At 38.1% G+C, this 25,070-nt stretch overlaps 1 protein-coding gene across 2 annotated transcripts in view; it reads left to right on the top strand.

The window, feature by feature from the left end:
* The window catches only part of syt9b (synaptotagmin IXb), a 44,531-nt gene that overhangs the window by 6,766 nt on the left and 12,695 nt on the right, over positions 1 to 25,070 (top strand). Inside the window, exons 2-4 of one of the 2 annotated variants that reach the window (XM_077569446.1) lie at positions 17,737 to 17,912; positions 19,299 to 19,516; positions 19,930 to 20,470. In XM_077569446.1, the coding sequence (XP_077425572.1) occupies positions 17,737 to 17,912; positions 19,299 to 19,516; positions 19,930 to 20,470 (935 nt within the window). The remainder of the gene's footprint in view (positions 1 to 17,736; positions 17,913 to 19,298; positions 19,517 to 19,929; positions 20,471 to 25,070) is intronic. The other variant, XM_077569447.1, reaches the window with a different exon arrangement.

The following is a 25,070-nucleotide window of genomic DNA, read 5'->3' as shown; positions in this document are numbered from 1 at the left end:
TCCAGTTAACAAGAATTGTTTTTTTAGCGATAGTAAGGGCTACAAGTGTAGATTGAAATTGTTTATGTGGTAAGTCAGTTGTTGTTAGGTCACCTAGCAAACACAAGTTTGGAGATAAAGGTATCCTACAGTCCAAAATAGCGGAAAGTTTTTCTAAGACTTTAGTCCAGAAATACATAACCGGAGTACATAACCATAAAGCATGAACATAAATGTCTGTAGTGTTTTGTAAGCATTGGAGACAAATGTCGGAGTCTGAGAGTCCCATTTTCTTCATCATATATTGAGTAATGTATGTTCTGTGAATAATTTTATATTGGATAAGTTGTAAATTTGTGTGTTTTGTCATTTTAAATGCGTTTTCACAAACTTGAATCCAAACAAGACAAGAAATTCTGGCGCCGAGGCGGAGTCCAGGGCTGGCTTTATTGGTGTTTATTTATTTATTTATTATTGGTGTTTTTTTATGTGTGCTTGTTGGTGGTGATTGCTGGCACACACCCGTGCAAGAACAAAAAGGCAAAAGGGGAAAATGAGAAGGGCGGGGCTCATGGGGAGGCGGCAGGAGCCCTAACATATTCAATGTTATTATGATATACAATACACGTATATCAGATGTAAAACAAGCTTCTTCTTTCTTTTCTTTTTAGATGTTTGTTGAGTCGTATTACATCTTATCTATCTTGTTTTGTAGTGTAATAGATCAATCAGTAGATTCTGTTACTGACGTGTTAACTTGTCTTGATATATTCCAGGATGTGCAGTTCAGAACGAAACTTGATGAAGTAATTACATTGTCTGACCAACCTTTGTTGTGAATTACAATGAAGCTGGTCTATTAAGAATCATATAAAATATGGAAACCTCTGAGGGCAAAGTTTACGCATGCAGAATGTGGAAGCTGATCTATTAACTCTTTGACTGCCAAAAACTTTAAATAACGTTTAGTAAAATCCTACGGAGGAGTGCCAAAGACGTTAAAAGACGTTTGTTTCAAAACAGAGCATTTGGGTGAAACTAACCATTTTCTATTGTTGATTACTGAAAAACGGAATAAGGTAGAAACTAACTTTTTCTTTCTGATGAAAGATGAGAGTCCAATCTTTCATTTGGTAGTATGTGTGTTTCCATAGTCCAAACACAACATTTTCTGTGGACCTTGAAAGATCAGTCAAAATGCTTAAATCGGCTGGCACCCACGGCATCCCGTTTCTGAAAACGTCTGGCAGTCAAAGAGCTAACCTGTCGCAGCTAGAATTGCATCTGCTAAACAAATAAATCTATTTCCATGCAGTTAATTGTTAATGCTGTCAGAGGATTATACGCAAAAAAAGACAAATTTAGCATGTTTAATGTGATTTATCAAACCCAAGAAAAAATGTGCTGGTTAATTTTGCGTCTTTAAATAACGCATTTGAAAGGCACGTGCAAAAATATCAACGTCACATATAGTCTACTTAGCAGCAATCTTGGAGCTTCTGAATGACCTAAGGGCTGACTTTGAGCCAGTCACAAGAAGGAGTCATGCCATATCAACAATAACAAAACTCCTTTCAACTCTGCAAGACATCCGAGCTGTGAGGTGGATGTGCAAACCACTATGGCAAACAAACAAATGAAGAAACATGTATTTCCATGTCTTGGCATGCTTTTGGTTCTTACTGAAATTGAACTGATGACTTCAAAGTGCAAAAGAGGAAGCAGTTATTACCATGGGAAATATACTCCCTTAGAACTCTACATCGCATAGTGTGTTTTTACCACTTTCCAAGTCACTTGATGATTCAGAAATTCATTAAATATTTGTAGAATTTCCTCATTACGCTCTTAATTGCATTTTAAGGTACTGTTGCTAGGCAACATTGCAATATCGTGAACTCACTTTAGGACTCGGGGAAATGAGTTTCCTGGATGATCTCAACAAAGTTACTGTTCTCTCACTGTCCCTACTCGTCACACATTTTCTTTTTTCGCCTCAAAGATTCTACGTCCCTCCCTCCTTGTAAATGTTGTGTATTCTTCCAGGTATTGTTAATGCAGAGCCATTTTTCCACTCGGTAGAAGAACATTATGCAGATGTTTCCCTTTGGACTCACTCTCCTATGCCCTTTAACTTCACTTATTGTCTTTATTGACCTACTGCTGACTTGGCTGCTGCATCTTATTGAGCTGTTCTCAGAGATTGACTCTTGGGAGGAGGCACTACAGTGCAATCTAATGAGATGGCATGAAAAGGAAACGCTCTCTCCCTCTGACAGCAGCAATCTCCAGAAAATAATAAACTGCCTTTAATCGTGAGATTTCATTGGGTAATCCACTCCTACATTAATATGTACAGTAAAGTCAAGCATTGCATCTAACCCTGCCTTCACGTGTTTTGGGAAAGATGGACCTTACCAGTTGGAAACTCCTAATTAGGAGTGAGTTCTGTTCATGTGCTTTTGTTGTTCTAGCAAAATAATAATAATACACATAGCAGCTGATGTACTCTTTGCTCATAAAAACCGAACAATTACGGCAAATAATGAGTTGTAAAGGACAGGACATTGGATTGTGTATGCTACGTAATTGTGTACATTATAAAACAATCTGCTAGCAGACATATGCCCTTATAAGTGTTAATATTTCTTGCCATTCACAAATCCTTTGGTGCTCTCCGCCATATTGTAAGTTCTCTCAGATCGGAAACTCGGGTATCAAAATAAATTCCCAGTTGTCCAGTAAAAAATATGAATTTTCTACTTGACGTGGTATTTACCATAGTTTCGAGACCACATGATGCTAGCATTACTCCTTCCTAGTTTAAGTCAGAGTGAAACTGGTTTATTTAAGTATCATGTGTACACGCTTCAATGTCTGATTTTCCACACCTACATTCCGAATCATATTCAGGCCCCGTCCAGATGGAAGCAAAGCCGGCTTCGTTCCTCAAGCAAATCTCGTACACACAGAAGCATTTCAAGACTTGCGTGTGTCCAAAAGAAGACGCTAAGGACGTTTAATGGCTGTAATGTATATGCCAAATCTGGAGTGGCGCTGTAGCGCAGCCACAGGGAGTTAACGGAAAGTGTAGAAGAAGAATCAGCAAAGAAGACGGACTCTTTAATAAAAAAAAAACTTGGTTGCAATCTACAGAACAAATATGGCTTTGCATGTATCAAAACAACATGAAAAAGACGAACACAGGAGAAGTGACAATGGCGGGTGATTCAAGTACAACACCGCTTGTTGAACGTGGGAATAAAGAAGCAAAATATTGCGCTGCAAAAAGCATAAGCAAGCTAAGGAGGCTGCGCAAAATGACTACGACACAGCTATCCGCCATTGTTGTTGACAGACTGGCGGTTTGCGCGCAGTCATGCGAGAATTCGAGCATACGTGATCAAACTGCGACAATGCATCGTCATCGAGTTGCAACCATTACGTCATCGCTGGAGGAGTATCCTGCATAAGGTGTCCAGACGGGGGCTACAGGTAGCGGAGTGGTACCGTCACTTGCCTACGATGCAGGTTGGCGTGGGTTCGCTTCCGCGCCTGGGAGACCATGTTCGTATGAGTGCATGTTTGTGTGAGTGAATGCAAAAAAAACAACAAAAAAAAGGTGTCCAGATGGACGCGTACCGGGTGTGTATTGAACTCTTTCCACTCCGAAGCCCAGTTGCAAAAGTGATCGATTTCAAGCCGTAATGTGGACAAACGGCTTAAACGGTAAGAAACTTGTGAGGATACATTGAAACAGGCTTTTGTGTGGACGGGGCCTCAGTGCTACCAAATTTTGTAAATGTGCCATTTTTCAACTGATTTAATTGCATAAGTAGCTTATGTGATGTCTGGTTTAAAAAGTGTGTGTAACTTAATAATGTCTATTTTAAGTTGAGTTGATTGGCGACTAGCTAACAACTTAATGGAACAAGTGTCATTTATGAGATCGATCAATACTAACACTGATAATATAACACTAATAACCATAATTCACCCCCACCCAAAGCTGGCCTTAGCCAACATGGCGCCCTATGGGGTGGATGCCACGGACTTCCGAGTTCCAGGTTTTACACATCAGCGCCGTTTCCGGCCACTGTTGGCCGCGTTCCAAAACTCGCACCCTCACCCCTGCACCCCCCAACCGCGCGCTCCCGCTCATGGGCGGGAGGGCGTCTCGGCTATCTGAAATGCTTCGTACACTGAAACAGACACTACACAGTCGCAGCCTTGCACCCGTCGATGGGAACGCGCAACCGATGGGCACAAAGGCAGAAGCACAAGTACTGGGATGCGGCCCACACATCGCAAAGCGGAAACAGAAACAAAGTTGATGGGTGAAAACCTGCCTCCTCCGTGGCATGTAGTCCATAGGCAAAATTTGGAGCTCCCCTTCATTTGCGATTTATATACCTTTAAAAAAAAGCATTGTTTTTATTGGCTTTAATTTTAAACATAACATCACCCATTATTTATTTATGGCCAAAAATCCTTATGTCACCCGTCAGCTAATTGATCCAAGGCTCATTTGTCTCCAATGCTTACAAAACACTACAGACACTTATGTTCATGCTTTATGGTTATGTACTCCGGTTATGTATTTCTGGACTAAAGTCTTAGAAAAACTTTCCGCTATTTTGGACTGTAGGATACCTTTATCTCCAAACTTGTGTTTGCTAGGTGACATAACAACAACTGACTTACCACATAAACAATTTCAATCTACCTTACTCTCGCTAAAAAAACAATTCTTGTTAACTGGAAAAATAAACAAACTGAATATCGACCAATGGTCTAACCTCCTCATAAATCACATTTTAATGGAAAAAATATCTGCCTCAAATAAAAACCAAATATCAAAATTTATAGAAACATGGTCTATGTATATAGAATTTTTTAACCTAATTCTGGTTACTTAATTCTGTCTGTTAGCGAGAGCCACTACATCGTGATAACTTACATTGATGTTTCTGCATTTGGCAATTTATTATTATATTATATTATTAGTATGGGATTTTTTTTAATGGGCTTTAGGTGAACTGATGAATACACACACGCTCGCACGCACGCACGCACGCACACACACACACACGCACATACACATACTCACCCACATACAAAAATATATATATATATATATATATATATATATATATGTGTGTGTATATGTATATATATGTATATATATTTAAAAATATATATATATATATATATATATTAATTTGAGAGCAATGATGATGTCAAATCGAATGAACAATACTGAGCTCTCCTGAAAAAAAAAAAGCTAATTGATCCAAGGCTCTCCTGTTGCAGGGAAGACAGACAATACTGTATTATATTTGTCTATCAATATAACTATCAATATAACCTCTTTATTGCGAAAAGTCATGTTTAATGTTGCCAAACAAATCATCCATCAAGCCTTAACCGTCAGCCTTTTTACAGCCGCAAAATAGCCACCCACACACATAATCCTCTTCCTCCTATTACTGCTCGATCTCCCCACTGACTTTATCCAATCACAATCACAGTCAGACACTTTTGAGTCTCAAGACAGTCGGAGTTTATAAATATTTCAAAAATAATTGCAATAATTTATGCAACACAACTGCAGGATTGTTATAATGCAGTATTGCAAAGCATTCCTTCATCTTATATATTTTTGTATGGCTTGCTGTTATTATACACGATAATGAGTAGTGAATTAGTGTAGAGTTTTACAAGTTTCTTATCAGTTTACAAGACTACTGTGACTGTCTGTGAGGCCACGGATTGGGGATTGGATCAGGAAGTGTCTGAATGTGATTAGAAGTGGAATTGTTGAGTTTGAGTAGCTGTGAGACGTATTTCAGTGCCATGCCAGCTGGAGATGATGTGACCTTGGGCCAGGAGTTGAAAATAGTTTTATATTCTCCAGAGTGGCGTCATCTTACCGCTTTGCTGTGCACTAAGTGTGTTTTGAATTCACGAATGCACTGTGCGAACGTAAGTTCGCATAGGAATAATACAGTGACGTAAAAAGGCTGCGTAGCGATCTGCCTATTTGCGTAAAGGACTTTTCTACTGGGAAACTGACTACGCATGTGCTACAGGACAGTGACTACGCGGACAGGGCTGGGAAAAGCACAGTAGCGGTGTGCCCTCAGGAGGATAATTTTTGCAGCATTTTTGCCTGCAGGCCAGGCGAAGTAATGAGACATTTTTAATTGAGGTATGAAAATCACCAAATGTTGTCACTTTTAAACCTATAGGTAGTGTAGGCTTTCTGAAATGAAAGAATGAATTAAAATAAATAGAAAAAGCCAAACGGTTTCAAATTTCATTTCAGCCTGGGGTATGCAGTGCCTACCTTGCCTATCTTGACCGCACGTCACTGGTTGTAGCTCATGTCCATCTACCATTTTTAAATGATAAAATGGGAAATGGCGTACAATTATAATGTGTTTTGCCTACACCATATAGTGCCCAACAATGGGAGGCTGCCACCAAGCAAGGTGCTGCCAGGTCCACGGGGAGAAAGTTACGGTTAAGTATTTTGCTCAAGGATACGCCAACATGGTCACAAGGGTTGAGAATTCAACCCACAACCTTTGGGTTGGGAGACGACCTCTCTCTGAGCCATTTGAACACAAAGATAGCTCATTGATGAGCTTCCGTATTTTCCAGATGGAGATATGAAGCAATCCATCTGTCAGGTTACTCAGCTACACCACCAAACACAAAAGCAGCTCATTGACGTCATTAGTGAGACACTAACCGACAGCAATAACCTCAGAAAGAGGCTATGATGCACCATAAAGGTGAAAAAGTAGAAGCTGGCTAGGTTATTTTTCCAGACGTGTCAACTTTTTGGGACCTACTGGGACCACTAAGTGTTAAAATGTCTCTGATTTCTTTACTTCAGTTGGCATATATTCTTCTGCTGCCCATTTTAAAAAAGAAAAAAAAAGGCTTCAGAAATGATGTAGAGGCAGACGCATCAGCCCAAGTGTGTGCTGACGCCAACCAACCAAGCAGTCAAGCCTTTTAAACTTCCACAGCATTTAGAAACATTGGCCTGATTTATTATTATGATCATTTATTACCGTATTTTCCAGACTATAATTCGCTCTGGAGTATGAATCACACTAGGCCAAAAATGCATAATCAGGTAGAAAAAAAACATACATAAGTCACAGTGGAGTATAAGTCGCGTTTCTTGCGGGTAATTTATTTTACAAACTACTTGACCAAAAACAGACATTAGGCCTTCGTCATCTTGGAAGGCAAGTTATAACTTTAGTAAAAGAATAGAAAACAGGCTGAATAGGTGTAAGATATGCTAACACATTGAAGGTTCACTACTTGCAACTTGTAGTCTATAGAATATGATTTTCTTTTGGTTGGCATTTGTGTTCAGTTGTGTTTGTAAGCTAACGTTTACGGTTTAATTATTGAGTAGGAGTTATCGGTGCATAAGTCTAGAGTGCCCTCTTGTGGCTGTCTGTGAAATGATATACCCCCGGTATATTTTTTTCATGTATAAGTTGCTCCGGAGTGTAAGTCACAGGAACAGCTTGTCATGTCTGGGTAGAGCTGGCTTTGGTTGAGGGTCCCGATTGGTCCTGAGTAGATGCCTGCCCTTCCGCGGGCTGACCAATCCGGGCCCTCAGCCACTTGTGCCTGGCCCCAGGTGTGACTAATCCCCTAATTAGTGTGGGTGCATTTAATTCCCGGGTGGTGATCAGTCCCTTGTGGGATCATTGCCGATTGTCACGGTCACCCCCGGAGTTTGTTCTGTCATTTTGATTTTGAGTTTTACAATAAACTACAACAGTCTAACCCGCACTCCTGCCGTGGTTCTCCTGCCTCCCTGCATTTTGGGTCCTCTACGCCACACGTCGACAGACACCACGCCGCTCCGTGACCACACCGTGACACAGCTAACCTATGAAAAAAGTGTGACTTCCGGAAAATACGGTAATAAGACCCCAAAAACGTGTCCTCTAAACTGCGGGATCACTCGCTTTAGCGGAATGTGCCATCGAACAGAACAACCAATTTATTGTGTATGTATTGCTATGACGCAACGCCGTGCTGTGACAGCAAACATGCACAAATAGAAACAATTTACGTTCGGGCGCAGCACAGCTGTGAGGACAGATTTTAGAATTTTTAACAGTAGAAATGTTACCTTACATGTTAAAATATAGAATTTCCCCACATGATTTATGTGTAATCATATCTCATACTTCTTTCTCTGTTATCACTACTTTACATAAAAAAGCAGTAAAAGGGACTAGGCTACTTTCTTTTGTTTAGCAACCAGTACCAATATGGAGAAACCAGAACTGCCCTGCGTCCTACCCACGGTGGGCACCGTAAAACCAAGTGCAGTGCGTAAGTGCTCTAAAAGTGTTAGCGACTGCCAAATGTAAAAGACGGTTTTGCCATTTTGGTAGCGCTGAGGGTTTTGACCATGGAAAATTAGGGAGACCACTTCAAGCACAATATAAAGTTTTAAATGATAGAATTGGAAGCGTTAGTGAAAGACAAACAACAGTTACAGAAAAAATAATAATAATATAAATAATTGCTCTGATAGTTTTAGGGCAGCCAGTAACCACTTAAAGGCAACATTTTGTTTGATTTCCCGTGCCCTGATTGCATGTGAATTGCATGTATATGCCCATCCTGCATATGTTTAAAACTTAGGACAGGACACCTGGAAAATTCCTCCCACGGAGGCCGGCAATAATTGTCACTGTGTGCTAAAATGACCCATACTCAAGGAAATGCGCAGTTGAAAGCAGTGTTGCCATCTGGCTTTTCAAAAAAAATTAGACAAGCAGAAAAGTGTTTTTCCATCCACCTCTTATTTTGTTGCGCTAAGCTGCAATTGTCTGTGCACGTACCTTTCAGATGTGGGTCACTACAATTCTTCTCAGGTTTGGGAAATCAAATTGCGTGTGCTGTTAAATTTGTCTCTTTGAATATAATACCTAGAGAGAGCACTGCAGGAATATTGCCTGTTTGGCAGACACGTTTTGAGTTCAAAGATCTTCGTCCACATCATTTTGTATGAACAAAAGTTTGCAATTTAAATATATCTGTCTGCGATTTACTGAATTTGAAACCTTCATGTTGTTTATTACAAGTCACCATTGTTCTCGCCACACTTATTATAAAGTACCTTCTTTGATGTGATAAAATGTAATTGTTAGTTACTTTTGTGTCGATAAACCCGAGTGATACTAGATTTGTTCTTGCAGCAGCTTCATTGGTTCTATGAATTGTTAGCCTGGCTGTTCGCACTCTGTAGTATGTTCAGGTTTGTACTTAGTAATTGTCATGAATGCCAATGTGATGATCACACTGTCAAATGTCATTTATTTGACACAGTTTTGATGTAGTCATTGAATACTAATCATTTTAAACAATATATTGTAAAGATTTGCATTGCCTCCAGGCCACACCGAAAAAGTTGGGCCCAAAGATCAATAACATTTGGAGCAGTGGTTCTTAATAACCTTGTTGGAGGTACTGAACCCCACCAGTTTCCAATGAGCATTCACCAAACCCTTCTTTAATGACTTTTTTTTTTTCAGTCATAGGCCTAGGACAGGAATGGGCAAACTCGGTCCTCGAGGGCCGGAGTCCTGCAGATTTTGGATATTTCCCTTCTCCAACACAGCTGATATAAAGTGTTCTTTTAATTTTGCTAGATAGCTAGTTGTGCTGGACTAGAATTGCTCAACGTGGCATTGCGAATCATGCAGTTAGGATGCTGACTCTCATCACTCAACTCAACTCTATACTGTATTTATGCAGCACAACCACCGCTGTTTTCTTAAAATCGAACCCAGGGACAGCAGACACAATGAAAACAGCAGAGGCCCCGGAATTTAACCCTGTGGAACGCCATACATATATGTGGACTCCTATAGCACATATTTGTTCGACCACTTTCTTTTTTTGCTTGACATAGCTAGTATGACGGGATTAAGAAATCACACAACATACCATCACAACAGTCAGAAGTCGACTATAGAGTGCATCAAATTCCCTGCATTACAGATAGGCCAACCAATGTATCATGATCACCTGCAGCAAATGATGGCAAAGCAGAGTTGGGTGTGTGTCTTGACCTCTCCCAAACCCCTGAGAATGAATCACCGAACCTCAGGGGTTTGATCGAACCAAGGTTAAGGACCACAGGTTTAGATGCCAGTTGTGCCTAAAGTGGCAAACATTACACAAAGCGCTGATTGGTTGTGATGTCACTCAGTGTGTGAGATATGCAATCTTTTGATTGTCTACTGTCACTTACCACATTTGAAAATTTGAATATAATTTGGGATGTAATTATGATACATTTCTTTAAACTTCATTAAAATTCTTAAAAATATTTTGTCCCTTGTGTGTTTGGTGTGAAAGACCATCATCGCGGATTCATTTTCAGATGCATCTCATCTCAAATCTCGTCAAGCCTTAGCCAAGAAAGCAAGACACAAGCCATGCTATAAAGCATAACTAGGTGCATATAGAGTGAACTCAGAGTAGTTCCCACCCCAAGCCCCTTTTCTTGCACTCAGACAGGAATACATTTGTCTGTTCCAAAAGTATACACAGAGATAACACAAAAGTACAAGCAAGCTGTTTATACAGCATACAAGTGCGCATCACTATTCATCTGTTTTGCACATCCTTCCTGTGGGTACAGCGTTAAGGCTTTCAACAGGTGAGGTTACAAAAACAGTGTAAAATGGCAGTACTTTTAACTAAAGTTTGTAGGGCAAGTTTCCAGTTTAATAATACAACGCGTGTTGTGTTCAGCATAGCTTGTTGGTCAGCTAACCAAGAACATGTTTTCATCAATTTTTCATCAAAGAGAGATTTAGAACAAATCAATAAAAGCAACCATGTGTTTCTTTTCTCTCTTGGCATACGTCAGTGTTAGAGCTTCTATCCAGGAAATCCAACCATATTGTTAGACAGGAATAAAGTGGCTCTGATGTTCTCCGGCCATGTGATTGTAGATCGTCAAGGAGTCGCCTACTTTTCTTTTTACCAGTCCTCATTGGCAAAGTCAAAGTTGCTCTTTGATTACAAGCCACATATATTCAATCATTTTCTGCAATGTTTTAGGACCCCCCCCCCCCCCCCCAAAAAAAAAAAAAAAACTCAGATTTGTTTTGTTTTATTCCCATAAAAAAAAACATTTAAATAATGTGGACACTTTTAACCCTTAACTTTAAAATATGTTTAGCAAATCAGAAGTCTAAATAGATTTTAGAATATTTAGGTCAGTGGTTCTCAAATGTTTAACATAATTACAGTAAATATTATTTGTATTTTTATGAAAAATGCTGATGAATGAAGGAAAAAATGGGCTCCAGGCAAAGGGCACTTATCTCATTGAGGGGTTGAAGCACCCGTATGTGTAGGTGCCAACCTGTCTGTGACTCACCCATAACGAATCCGCGACCCACTTTTGGGTCTTAACACACCAGTTGAGAATCACTAATTTACATCATAATAAGACAATGGACAATCAAATAAAAGTTGAATTCAACGTTAAAGTGCAGTTGTGGGTTTCACTTTCAAATGTCACTCTTAAATATTAATTTAAATAATGAATAAACTACTAATGTATTAAATTAATAAACACAACAAGAAAAAAAGTTAATCTAAGGACATTTTGCAGTACATACACAAGCCACAAAAAAAGCATTTTGTTCCAAATACCAGAAATGCATGAAACCTAACATAAACCAGATAAAGCTTTTAAAACTAACCTACCTGACCTAAAATACAGCTAATGTATTGAAGAAAGACCCAAATACAACGAAAAAAAAATCACCACGTGTGATGTAAAAGTAGTCTTCTGTGCCGAGAGCAAGGAGCAAAGAATGTTCTCTTTGAGCATCAGAATGAGTCTGGCCTGCCAGCTCGGCTGCAACATGAGCTTGGACCTCCATGTTGCTCTGATTCATTCCTGGGAACACACTACGGCAGCAGCACAGCTCACTCTGCGGGCCACATGCGCATTATATTAATCAAATTCTCTCGGGATATGTAATGATGATTGTGGCATCCTCCAGTATACTGTCGCAATCGTACTGATTAGTGGAGCTACTGAATGTAATTAGCTGCTCTGAGCTATATAGAACTGAAGACTTTGATTACAGACTGCAAGAAGACATTGAAAAATGGAGACATCCCGTGGCTATGGGAAAGTGACAAGTGTGTTTATTGGTAGTTAAAATGAAGTCAAATGAGAACGGATTGATTTCAATATAAACAATTTTAATATGAAGATGCATTATATTGGCACAATGGAGGCGGTATATTCAATATTAGTGTCAAAGGAAAAAAATACAGCCAACAGTGTGTTAAAGACACACACTAAACCGTCTCATTCAGCTCATCCCAGCTGGAGCCCTGGTCAGAGTGGCACACGGTGTTCTGTCTTGTATTGGCCTCATTTCACACAAAGTTGGCTATGCTTTAATGCTCATTCAAATTTGAGCATGTTCTTTTCACTGTTGACAATGTGAGGAATTCATTGTATTGTAGTGGTGCAGCATGTCACGCTATCTCTATCTATCTATCTATCTATCTATCTATCTATCTATCTATCTATCTATCTATCTATCTATCTATCTATCTATCTATCTATCTATCTATCTATCTATCTATCTATCTTTGCCGCTCAAATGTGACAATAATAATCATCACAGTCACCACATTTTCAGAATATCAACCTTCTACCTGCTGTTGAATCAATGGGACAGAAAAACGGCACAAACATAACACATAAATTCATTTTACCAGCTAAATTACAGTTTTTCTCCATAGGTTTGGCACATTTCTTGAAACTGAGATGAAATTTTCAAAACTGCAAGCTCATTTGGCCAAACAGACTTACATTTGTGCACAACCAATCAGTTCATTAGCAAAAGCACATATCTATCCCAAAACTGCTCACACATGCTTCACTCCAAGCTCCTTTCCCAAACAAAGAGACGGTTCAGTCACAACTGAAAAGATCCTTCTCAATTGCTTTTGCTCAAAAGCTGCAAAACCTCATATCGCTCCCAAAACAGCTCTCCTATGTGTCAAAATCTTTCATTCTGTGAGCACCACAAGTCAAAATCATTAGCTGTTTTCTCACAACAGCTAACAAAATACAATTATATATAAAACGGGGTGGGGGGGGGGGGTATTAGAAGAGAAGTATTCAAAGTTTGCTGTTTGACATACTCCACTCACAGTCAAGGAAATTGCAACACTTTTTATTGACACAAAATTACTTACACATTAGAGTGCAAAAAAAGAAAGTGTAAGCTGAAATCTGTATATTCATGAAAAACTAATAACTAAAATTATATCTAGCGCACAGCGTAAATGAAGAACCAACTACTGGAACATTTTCACTACACAGTAAATTATGTTGAGTAAATTTGACTCTATTTAGAGTGGGACCAAATAGACTCATTTTTAGAGTAATATTTACACTTGAAGAAGTGAAAAATAAATAAATAAAAGTTACTCAAGGGTTGAGGATCAAACTCACGACCTTAAGTTTGGGAGACAGATGATCGACGCCCTGAGCCACAGAGCTCCTGCTGTGTGTTAGTATATCGCTCGTTTCAGCTGGAATTTTCATAACTCCGAGGCCAAAAACATCTTGTAGCTAAGCAAACAGTAGAAGTGGCGTAGCTCAGGTGGTACTGCGGCCGTCTCCCAACCTAAAGGTTCCTCAACCCTTGAGTGACTTTTATTTTATTTTTGTCCAATTCTTTATTTTACTCTCTTCCAAGTGTAAATATTACTCTAAAACTGAGTGTATTTGGTGCCACTCAAAATAAAATCAAAGTTACTTTAAATAGAAACAGATTTACTTATACGATTTACTGTGCAGCCACTATCGTCACCTTCCCCTTCTTTCTCTTGTCCATCCTTACGCTGCTCTCTGTTTGGCCAAAGGTTTTCATCCACGTCACAGCCAATATTTTCCCTTGCAATGCAACGAGGGGGGAAAAAATGGCGTGAATGTCTCATCCTCTACACTGATCCCCCTGTGGTATGCTTGTTATGCAAATTTTGACAATTGAACAGATGATTTAGCATATTATGACTTACTGAAATCCTGCTGGCATGTTTTGGAGAGAACAGCCATTAGACTGAAAAACAACTCATCCAGTTACATCAGCAAGATCTATTCATTTGGAAAATGTGCTAAATGTGTGCACATTGTGCTAAGTGTAGGCTAAATTTACACAACCATTTGCACAGATCCACTGAGGCAATTGAGACATGTACTAAGACATTGGCAATTTAATGAAAGCAATGAGAAATGTCATTCAGTTGAAATCAATTTTAAGGTAGTTTAGGGTATTTGGAAAATGTCATCTCAGTTTAAAGAAATGTGCCAAATTTATGGCAAAAAACTGCAATAATTTAGGTTTATGCTATTGTCTTCTCAATGAATTACAGTGTAATCAGTTAAGATTTTAAATAAGTCATTTTGTTTTGTTAGCATCATTCTCTCTCAGGTATGCATGGTTCATGCACAGCTTGGGTGATAAGAGAACAATAAAATATTTATTATTTATTTCACTGAAGATTTTTTGTGGAAAGAAGTTATATATATAAGAAGTTATATATAATTAATTGTTGTACCACTTTCCCTCACTAGGGTGAGCTAGAGCCAAATATGCAATAACATATGGCATAATAGATGGATTTTGAAGCAAACTATCATTATAATTTGTCTGTACAGTGCTTTCCTGACAGTAACATTGTGTATAAAGAATGTGTTGCAACACAACATTCAGCTTCAAATAATGCATTGCAAAGTGCTTCTTTGTGATGAGTCTGACTCGGAATGACAAGTGAGACTATGAACGAGCCACAGTATATGATGGAATATGACACTACATACATAACCATCCCTCAAGGTCTTCCTCTCTGAAAGTATCTATTCAGAAGTTGGTCTCCACCATGCTATTAGATGTGCTTGTGGAAGGTTGCTTCCTTGAGCATTATATACTAGCACTATCTGTTCAATACACGACCTTCTTTTTCCCAGCAGTTATCAGGTGAAGACCTATTTTCTAATAAAGTATCCACTATCTTTCATCCTGTTTTAAAATGTTTTATCCATGATCACAGAAAGTACAAATAATGACTTTAGAGCTGAAAAATAACTGAAAAATGGTGGCCGTTGAAAATGTACTTTCATGCTGACATGGACCTCATACACTGTACATCTCAGTTATCTGGGATATCTTTTTTTAAATAATTTATTACAGTTATAGACTTGGAAGTAGTGATGGGAAAATGGAGCTCCATGAAGCACTTGCAATATTTTTTACTCCTCTAGATGGTTCTCTTGGTTTAAAGATAAAGGCTACTGTAATGGAAACTGAATACATTTCCACTGCGTTTTTAAACCAAGTGTGCCATCTAGAGGAGTAAAATAAAATATCACAAGTGCTTCATGAAGGTTTCATTTGTCCATCACTACTTGACAGGTAGGTGTGTTGGTCATTTGAACAACAATGAACAGTTATTAGCTATAATAAGCATTTCAAGGTTGCAAAATGTGGCTAGTAAAGAGCCTATGCGTAAAAAGTGATACAGAGCTTATATTTGACAGTGTTGGTTAAAACATGTTCTCAGTGTTATATTTGATATTTTAACTACAGTAAATACAAAATCATTGCATAAGAGGCATTACTGTACTGGAAGCTGGTTCTTGCGTTGCAAACCTAACTACTGCCTTCAAACTACTTATATTTTCTTGATTGGATTTCCAAGTTCTCCAAATAAACTTGATAAAAAATATGAGTTTATAAAATGAAAACTTGTAATGCAGTGTGAATGTGTTGGTTCACTTCAACTGCAGAGGGACTTGAATTATCCTGCTAAGTCATTTAAAAAACTCCTTCTGAAGTGCAACCAGCTGTGGCGTTTCTTTACCGTCTCCCTCCATTTGCTTCTTCAGCAGCCCGACAAGACTTTGCACTTGAGCGCCGCATTGCCTGCAGCTTTTCTTCTCCACCTCCAGCATATTTGACAAGGCACCATACTTTCTCTTTTATGGCTAAAAATGAATCCATAAATAAAAACTTAATTTGGAATGGAATGCCCTTAAACTCCACTAACCAACAAATGCTGACAAAACAGTCAGCTTCCCCCACCCCCCTTTCTTTTTAGGAGGACAAAACAGTCATCTGTTAAGATTAACATTATTGGAAATAAATTTACTGCTTGGTTTATTGATTACTTTTTTATATTAATTTGTTAGCCTAGTAACAACATAACAACGTAAATAATTTTTGACTTACCGTTACGATACCAATATAAACGGCAATGGTCTGTGTACTGTAGATTCTCGTTCATTTGTCACGATCAATCAAAAAATTAATATTTAATTGATCATCAGAGTTTGAAAGATGTTCCCTTTAGAAAATCAGATCCATTTGCCTGTGCCTCTGATTCAAAGCTCATCTTGGACATGACGCTGTTATATGGAGAAATAGATAGCACAGAAGCTGGCTAAAACAAGTTTAGAAAAAAGAAAAAACAAAGTGTTTGGAGCGCTCCTTTGCAAAGTGAAAAAGGTAAAATAATAAAACAAAGGAAGACTTTCCAACTGGTCACCCTTATCTTCAATCAAAGAGTCAATCTGAGATAGAAGTCCAATAATAAAACACTGCTCGGGTGCAGAGTGGGGTGGTTATTCCTCCCAGTCACGCCCTTCCAGGTCTAAAAAATTAATTAGGCGTCCCACGTTCCTGAAAATCTCATCGAAGAAATTATAAAATCTTTAGGTCTTAAAATATTGTATTTCATAGATTAGATGCCATAAAGTTGTACAATTTTTGTGTGAGAAAAGAGTGGATTTCAGATATTACATTCAGTGTGATTGTACTATGATGTTGACTAACCTATCTTACAAAAAGAATTAACAGATACCACAGTTAATACTGCCTGAAAACAAGATTAACATATTCATTGATGCTTTTTACCTAATATATGTCATGTTTATTTTCAGTCTTGTTTACTCCCTGTCATGTTTTCCTTGTGTTTTCCCCTTGTCTTGTCATTTCCTGTTTTATTGTGAAAAGTCTGACTCCTCTCGTTTCTGGTCACTTGCCCTTCCTCGTGTGGTGTCTGTGTCAACCCTGATTGTGTCCACCTTTCCCCATTACCCTCATGTGTCATCCAATCAGTGCCCTCAGCCAGGTGTGTCTTGTCATGTCATTAATGTTGGTGTATTTAGTCGGCTGTCTCCCCCCTGTCTGTGTCGGTTCATTTTTGCTGTTGCAACTGTCGTAAGTCTTTCGCCACGTCACGCTGACCTCTTCGCCTGATCAGGATCCATGTCATGTTGTTAGTCTCGCCTTAGTTGTTTTGTCATGTTTAGCTTCATGTTTTGTTAGTTCAGTTTATTTTGTATTTTGAAGTTAGGTTTTTTTTTATTAGATATTAAAACGTCTTTTTGGACTGCACCTCTGCCTCCTTGCCCTTCCTTCCCGCATCTGGGTCCTAAAGCCCCCACCTTGCTGACAATATACTGTATTTGTGGCAATAGAAGACTTATTAGTGCCATTTCCAGTTGCAACATGGACATGAAGCACATATTGTTCTTTTAAAGTCTAATCTAAGAAATATCCTTCCCATCCCAAATATCCTTTTCTATGCTTCTATACTGTTTAGTCACTTGAAAGTGCTCACTGTTCACTGTGTCTCTTTTATCTCCAGATGTATCAGTGAGCCTGTTGTCCCTGCTGGTGACCACCTGCGGTCTGGCTTTATTCAGTGTCTCCTTATTTGTATCATGGAAACTGTGCTGGGTACCTCTGAGTGGCCGTTTTCTGCCAGATGTCCTCAAGGGTGCACATTTTCTGGGTGGGGACCAACAGCCTGTCCTAACAGAGGTAAAGCAGAAAGGAGTCCAATAATTTGATACTGTCTATCACACGGACAACAATGATAAAAATGAATTTACCCTTTTACCATCATAATTATTGGCTAACACTTAAGTACAGATATAACATATATATAACATGCTAAGTACAGATTATAATTAGAGTGAAACCCAAAATGTTTCCATCATACAGCACTGTGAAGGCAGCCATTTTAAAATTAAAAATCCTTTAACCATAAGTGGTAAAACAAATTAACGGCTGTAGAAAATAATCAAATTAAACTCAATCATTTGACACATTTTAACAAGTGATAAAAAAAAAAAAAGGTCTATACTGTATAGTGTTTGAAGTGAAAAATCAATCATGTTTGTAATCACACAGTCAGAGCTTTTACAGAGAAGCCAGGACATGAACATTTGTATTTCTTCCACGCTAGGCAACACAGTGGTCATCATTAGACTTTCCTACTTTGTCATAATTGGTTTCTGTCATCGGCTGAATACAAATACATTAAAAAAAAAAAAGTCAAAGAAAATATTATAATGCCCAGAGCAAATCTAGTGCAGAGCAGCTGTGCACAGGTAAAAACAGTTGGTTAAAAAATAACCCAACCGTGGGTCAAAAATGGGCCGATCCTTTACTTGGGTCAATTTGACCCAACTTAAAGTCAAAAACTTGTTTTTTCAGCGTAAAACAACTCATATATATATATTGGTCAAATCCTTTACTTGGGTCAAAAAATTGGGTCATTTTGTATAAAACAATCCAGAAAGTTGGGGCAAATTGACCCATAAAGTGGATCGGTGCATTTTTGATCCATAATTGGGTTACTTTTGACCCAACTGTTTTTAGAGTGTAGAATTGGGCTTCTACACTCGTTCGTAACAGGACATTTGCGACATTATGGGCCATTATGGATCATGGAATGTAGCCTTCGTAGCAGCATTCTTTATTTGCATTAAAGCTGTCCAATGTAACAATTTGTCCAAAAATATCTTTACAATAACCTTTTTATTTCACCATTTATGAGTGAAACATTTTCTAATTAGTAGATTAACACAGCTGTTCACAATGGGAACTTCTGTAAGCCCCTGGCCCAAAATTTTCAGACTGGATTCGGGTTCGAATTTCCCACCCTCTATCTGCGGATGTGGCGACGTGTGCACATTGGGGGAAGAATGTGAAGAGGGGAGTATGCAGTGTCATTTTTCGGCCACACGTGGCAGTAGCGATTCAAAATTCAATTTCCTGCATTGAGAATCTTTAAAATCAGGTTGGTCAGAGCGCACGCAAGAGATGAGACTAGCACATGCATAGTGCGTTTTTCATTTTTTTGACAGGAGGCTTTGTAAGTATCACTTTAATCATACTATATACAAATATTTGTATCCCTAGGTGGATGGGGATGATAGAGAGTACAGTGAGGACGGCTGTATGAAGGAGACATCAGGACTCCCAATGGCTATGTCCGTCCCAGAGTCAGGTCTGAAGATCAGCCACACATCACCTGACATCCCTCTGGAGGCCCAGGCCAAAGCAGACCATATTCAAGCCCACACCTTGGCCAGGGACAGAGTCCAAAGACAAATCACTGAACCCACGTCATCCGTACGGTCAGTACACATCAATTTGATTGTGTTGCATGCTGAAGGAGTTTGAAAACAGGATACAGTATAGATGTGAAGTTAGAAATGTGAAAATATACCGCAGCATCGCTAAAAAGAAAATATTTAAATTATATCCCATTTGAACAAATAAACATTGACTATTATTTGAGATGAACTTTTTTTTAAGCAATTCAGTTAAGTGTCAAAACTATTGATATTTTCTAGATAGTTATGTTCCTAGATTAAATGGGATCTGGTGGATAGCAGCTAGGCAAAACTTCACTTAACTTTCCCCCAAAATTACTTTTAAATAATGTATAGCTAAATAGATTTGTTTGCACAATAATGTTATCCAAGTAACAGTTGATAAATAAAAACGTTTTTACTTCTGATGACTGAAATGTTACTGTTCCTTCCAGACACAACTCGATCCGTCGTCAGATGAACTTGTCCAATCCAGACTTCAACCCTACTCAGTTCCAGCGGCAGGATAGTCTGACTGGTTTAGGTCGGATCAAACCGGAGCTTTACAAGCAGCGCTCTGTGGACACAGATGATGGACGTAGGACAGATAACTGCGGACGTCTCCATTTCATCCTTAAGTTTGACTTTGATCTGGAGCAGCTGATAGTTAAGATTCATAAGGCTCAAGATCTTCCTGCCAAGGACTTCTCTGGGACCTCTGACCCTTATGTGAAGATCTACCTGCTTCCTGACCGTAAAACCAAGCACCAGACTAAGGTGCACCGCAAGACTCTCAACCCAGTATTTGATGAGGTGTTTCTCTTTCCAGTGGCATACACCGAGCTGTCGAACCGAAAGCTGCACTTCAGTGTCTATGACTTTGACAGGTTTACTCGCCATGATTTGATTGGGCAAGTGGTGGTGGACAACTTCCTAGACCTTGCAGACTTCCCACGAGAAACTAAATTGTGCCGGGACATCCAATATGTCACTTCGGTAAGACACAAATCTTTATATATTATTTGGCAATGTGTTAATGCCCCTGTGTTTGTTTGTTTTTGTTATTTGTGGGAATGTTATTGCAATTTTTTTATTATTATTTCACTTATAGCATTTTAATCTCTTTTTTTTTTTGCCATGCAATAATGCCCACACAATAAATTATGATTGACATCGTTCAAATTTCAACTTGCTTCAAAAATTCACGCCTACCTGGGAATATATCGTCTGATTCCACATTATTTACAGTATTCCCACAATTTAATGTTTAATATCAACTTTTCCCCATGGGAAAAAAAGTTTTCAATGGGACAGACATTGAACTTTTTCCAAGTCACTTGTACGTCCACTTCCATACATACAATTTCTCATCATTACCAGGTGTCTGACCGTCTGATACTGATAGTGCTCAGTGGCAGAGTTGGTAAAGTGCATTGTCCAGTAACCAGGAGGTCATGGGTTTGTATCCCAACCAACTCTGACTGTACATTGCAATTATACCGATTGACTATCATATGGGGAAATAATAATATAATTTAGATTAAATACTTAATATGCCTATTCAGCTTCAATGCAAGCTTTCAGCTTTATAGAACAGTTTAAAATATAAATACGCCATGAGCTTCAACAAGTCAGTTATCTCAGTGTTTAGAGAAATTCCCTGCCACCATGGCGAACATGGGTTCAAGACCCGCTTGGACCACATTTTAGTACATTTGATGGTTTGAAACCCGCCTTAGACTGGCTGTAGTTCAACTTTTCTTCAATTTTTTATTTATCATTTATCTAAAATTGATCATTTGTAATTTTCACACAATTTATCTTTTATTATCTTTTGTGTAACGAATGTTATATTTAATGCATTTAATTTAATGTTCAATGACACATTCACTTTTATTCAGCAAGGCAGCCTTCAATACTATTTCACAACACTTCAATGAAGTGCACTATGGCTCAGTGGCTAGTACAGTACTGTGTGGACCAGTAAACAGGAGGAGAGGGTTCAAATCCCACCTTATGCTGGTTGCAGTTTCCTTTTTTTTATTTTTATCATACAACTCCTATTAATAATTAGTCATTTTCACATACTTTATGTTTCAATTGACTTTAGAAGTATTTCACAAGCATCCCACATGCGTTCAGCTTTTATTCGCTTTCAGCATTCCGACGCAATTCCTCCAGAAATTGCACTTTGTCTAGTCGGTAATATTACCAGCTTCACGTCTTAGAACCGTTTTCATTCTGTTACAACCGCGATCATTTGGCGCAGTTTACTTGACCAATGTATTTGCAGATTATATAGGCCAGGGGTATCCAATTTGGTCAACCATCCTATGAGACAGGCCATCTGCTCAAATGATATAAAAAAGGCCAAGATCCTGTCCAGCGAGAATTGCAGCAGGAGGTGTATCGATGAAAATGTGTCCAATTTTCCCTCCAAGTAGAAATCATCTGTGGTTTCAGGAGACAGAAACACTGAAATATACTTAGAGACAGTGAATGTTTAATGAAAGCTGTACGAATCCTTACGGGTGGTGACCCAGATATAACCAAACACAACGATGAAATGGTGTGACAGAAACACACACAGACACTATCTATATTAAATTATTCACTTAACTCTATGCATAGCATTGGCACAGTGTGTGATAAAAGGAAGAGGTAGGATCACCTGCCAAGCAAGTGAAGATATTGGTAATAATACTTATTATAATAATAATGCATTGGATTTATATAGCGCTTTTCTAGACACTCAAAGCTACTTAAGTAGCCACAGCTGCTCTGAGAAGGCTGACAGAAGTGTGGCTGCCAGTGTGCACCTACGGCCTCTCCAACCACCACCAAACAGTTGCACCTTCCATACAACAGTGTAAGTAGCGCTGGAGGCGATGTGTGTGAAGTGCCTTGCCCAAGGACACAATGACACATGACTTGGGGAGAGCTGGGATTGAACAGCCAACTTTCTGGTTACTGAGCGCGACCATCGCTACACCCTGAGCCACGGCCGCCACTACGCCGCTATTTAATTGTCAATATTAAGACAATGTTATGTAAAATGGTCCAAAACCATAAAACAACAACAAAAACAATTCATCGACTGGCTGTTATCTTATAAAAACAAAGGCGTTTTGGTGCCTGAAAATGGAAGTTAAGTTACCACTTTTTTTAATTTGAATATTTTAGTTTAGTTAGTGAAATTTGTATGAAAAGTAATAGACTGTGGTTACTAGAATTTGTGCATGTTTACAGTGTACTGCATGCAGCATGTGTACTGCATTTGTGGTGGGACCTATTTGGAAGTGTATCTCATTTGCATAGGATAAACAAAGTTAACGCACAAAACTTTTGATAGGCGGGGTTCCATGTTGTATCACATTGCCACGAAAGAAAAAAAAATCACTTGAATTATCACTTGTTGATTATCTTAACACCTTCCTGGTTTTGCCAGCTGTGACTGACACAGCCGAGTCCGAGGGTTAGCATTTGTGTTAGCAGCTTCGCTGTCTCCCGTCGCAAAGTCTCAGGACATCAAATTTCAACCACACTTGATATATAATTCATCCTTTTTTGTAAACATCGAAAGTTGTATGTTTGCAAACCATAAGCACATGAGTATAAACGGTAAAGAAAGAAAATCTGACTTTTCCCAGTAGAAGTAGGTTATATCCACTGGGATTGCAAGTAGGGACTCTGTGCCGGTCTAGTCTCTACACTATGTGCATTAATCATAGCCGCAGGCGCACAACAACCTTGCACTAGGATGTAATTAACACACATGACTGTAATGGCAGACCTACAGTATACTGTACATACTTAAGTCTGGAGTGAATGAATTCGCTACAGAATTAGTTTTATTTGTTTTCTCGAATGCGTTTGTTGTATTATGAGCTTTCCAAACAGAATTAGAATACTGTAAATTGTCTCTAATAGATTTATTTAGTGAGAAATATTGTGCTTCAAAGTTATGCTATTTTGTGTTGTGTCACATCTTCACTCACATAGTCTCAATTATATAATTTTCTGAATTTAATAATACATATCACAGTTTTTTTTTTGCACGCAACTGATTTTTTTTTTTTATTCATTCGAATAATTATTGCTGATGAGGTAATGCTATTGTTTTGCTTTTTTGAACCCACTACCTTCTGCTAACTCAGATGCTCATATTACATAGACGGTTCAAAAGTCACTTAATATTAGAAGCAAATAAGATTAGAAGTTAGTTATTTCCTCATAGTTTAAAAATAAATATATATAATATAAATAAATAAATATAAAATATTACTTTTCTACTTACCGACGCTCAGTTAATACGGAACTGTGTTGGAATTTGTATACCAAAACACATTTTTAAAGTACAATATTACTGAGTGACCATTATCAATGTTTTTATTACTATCTCATCCCAATGTGGTCCTTAAACTCTATGATTGAATTACAGATGTATTTATCAAACATTTGGCTACAAAGAATTGTGTTTCCTACACACACAAAAAACTGCAGTGTCTCATCTCACTCTCAGCTCATGACAGCACTTGAAATGAAATGACAATCTCATCTCTTCTTTTATCATTTTTTTTCCCCAATAATCTTTTATCTGAGGTGATATTCTCTTTCATTCTGTTGCATATCCAGGTTGCATACTTTATGGGGGTTTGAAATCTCCATCCCAAATCCTGCAATACTGAATGTACTGCATCCCCAAACACATCCAAAATCCAAACATCACTGTATCCTAAAATGATAGTAGATTAATTGTTATTATCCCCATTGTTCTCAATCATAACACCCATTTCCATTAATGAGCACAAATGCGACAATCTAGAGCATGTGTCAAACACAAGGCTTGCGGGGATGGTGTTGTTGGCATATATTCCCAATTCCCTTTTTTTTTTTTTTTTCAGGAGAGCTCAGTATTGTTCATTCGATTTGACATCATCATTGCTCTCCTTTTTTTTTTAAAAACAAATAAATTAAAAAAAATAATAATAAAAAGTTTTTTTTTCTCTCTTTTTTTAACTATATATATATATATATATATATATATATATATATATATATATACATATACACACATATATATATATACATATATATATATATATATATTTTTTTTTTGTATGTGGGTGAGCATGTGCGTGCGTGCGTGTGTGTATTCATCAGTTCACCTAAAGCCCATTAAAAAAAATCCCATACTAATAATATAATATAATAATAAATTGCCAAATGCAGAAACATCAATGTAAGTTATCACGATGTAGTGGCTCTCGCTAACAGACAGAATTAAGTAACCAGAATTAGGTTAAAAATTTCTATATACGTAGGCCATGTTTCTATAAATTTTGATATTTGGTTTTTATTTGAGGCAGATATTTTTTCCATTAAAATGTGATTTATGAGGAGGTTAGACCATTGGTCAATATTCAGAGTTATATTATATTTCCAATTCCCGATTCACTTGCAGTCTAGCAGTCGAAGTGCATTTTGTACTCAAAGTCTCCAAATACATGACAAAAGTTCTATTTGTTGATGCTATAACGCTTCACATTGAAAATACAATATTAGGAATAACATAAACATGGTTAGGTATCTCACG

Source organism: Vanacampus margaritifer, chromosome 6 (genome assembly GCF_051991255.1).
Source record: "Vanacampus margaritifer isolate UIUO_Vmar chromosome 6, RoL_Vmar_1.0, whole genome shotgun sequence".
Classification (NCBI taxonomy): Eukaryota; Metazoa; Chordata; class Actinopteri; order Syngnathiformes; family Syngnathidae; genus Vanacampus; species Vanacampus margaritifer.
Note: the sequence above shows the minus strand (reverse complement) of the source record. Positions and strands in the feature narration are given on the sequence as shown.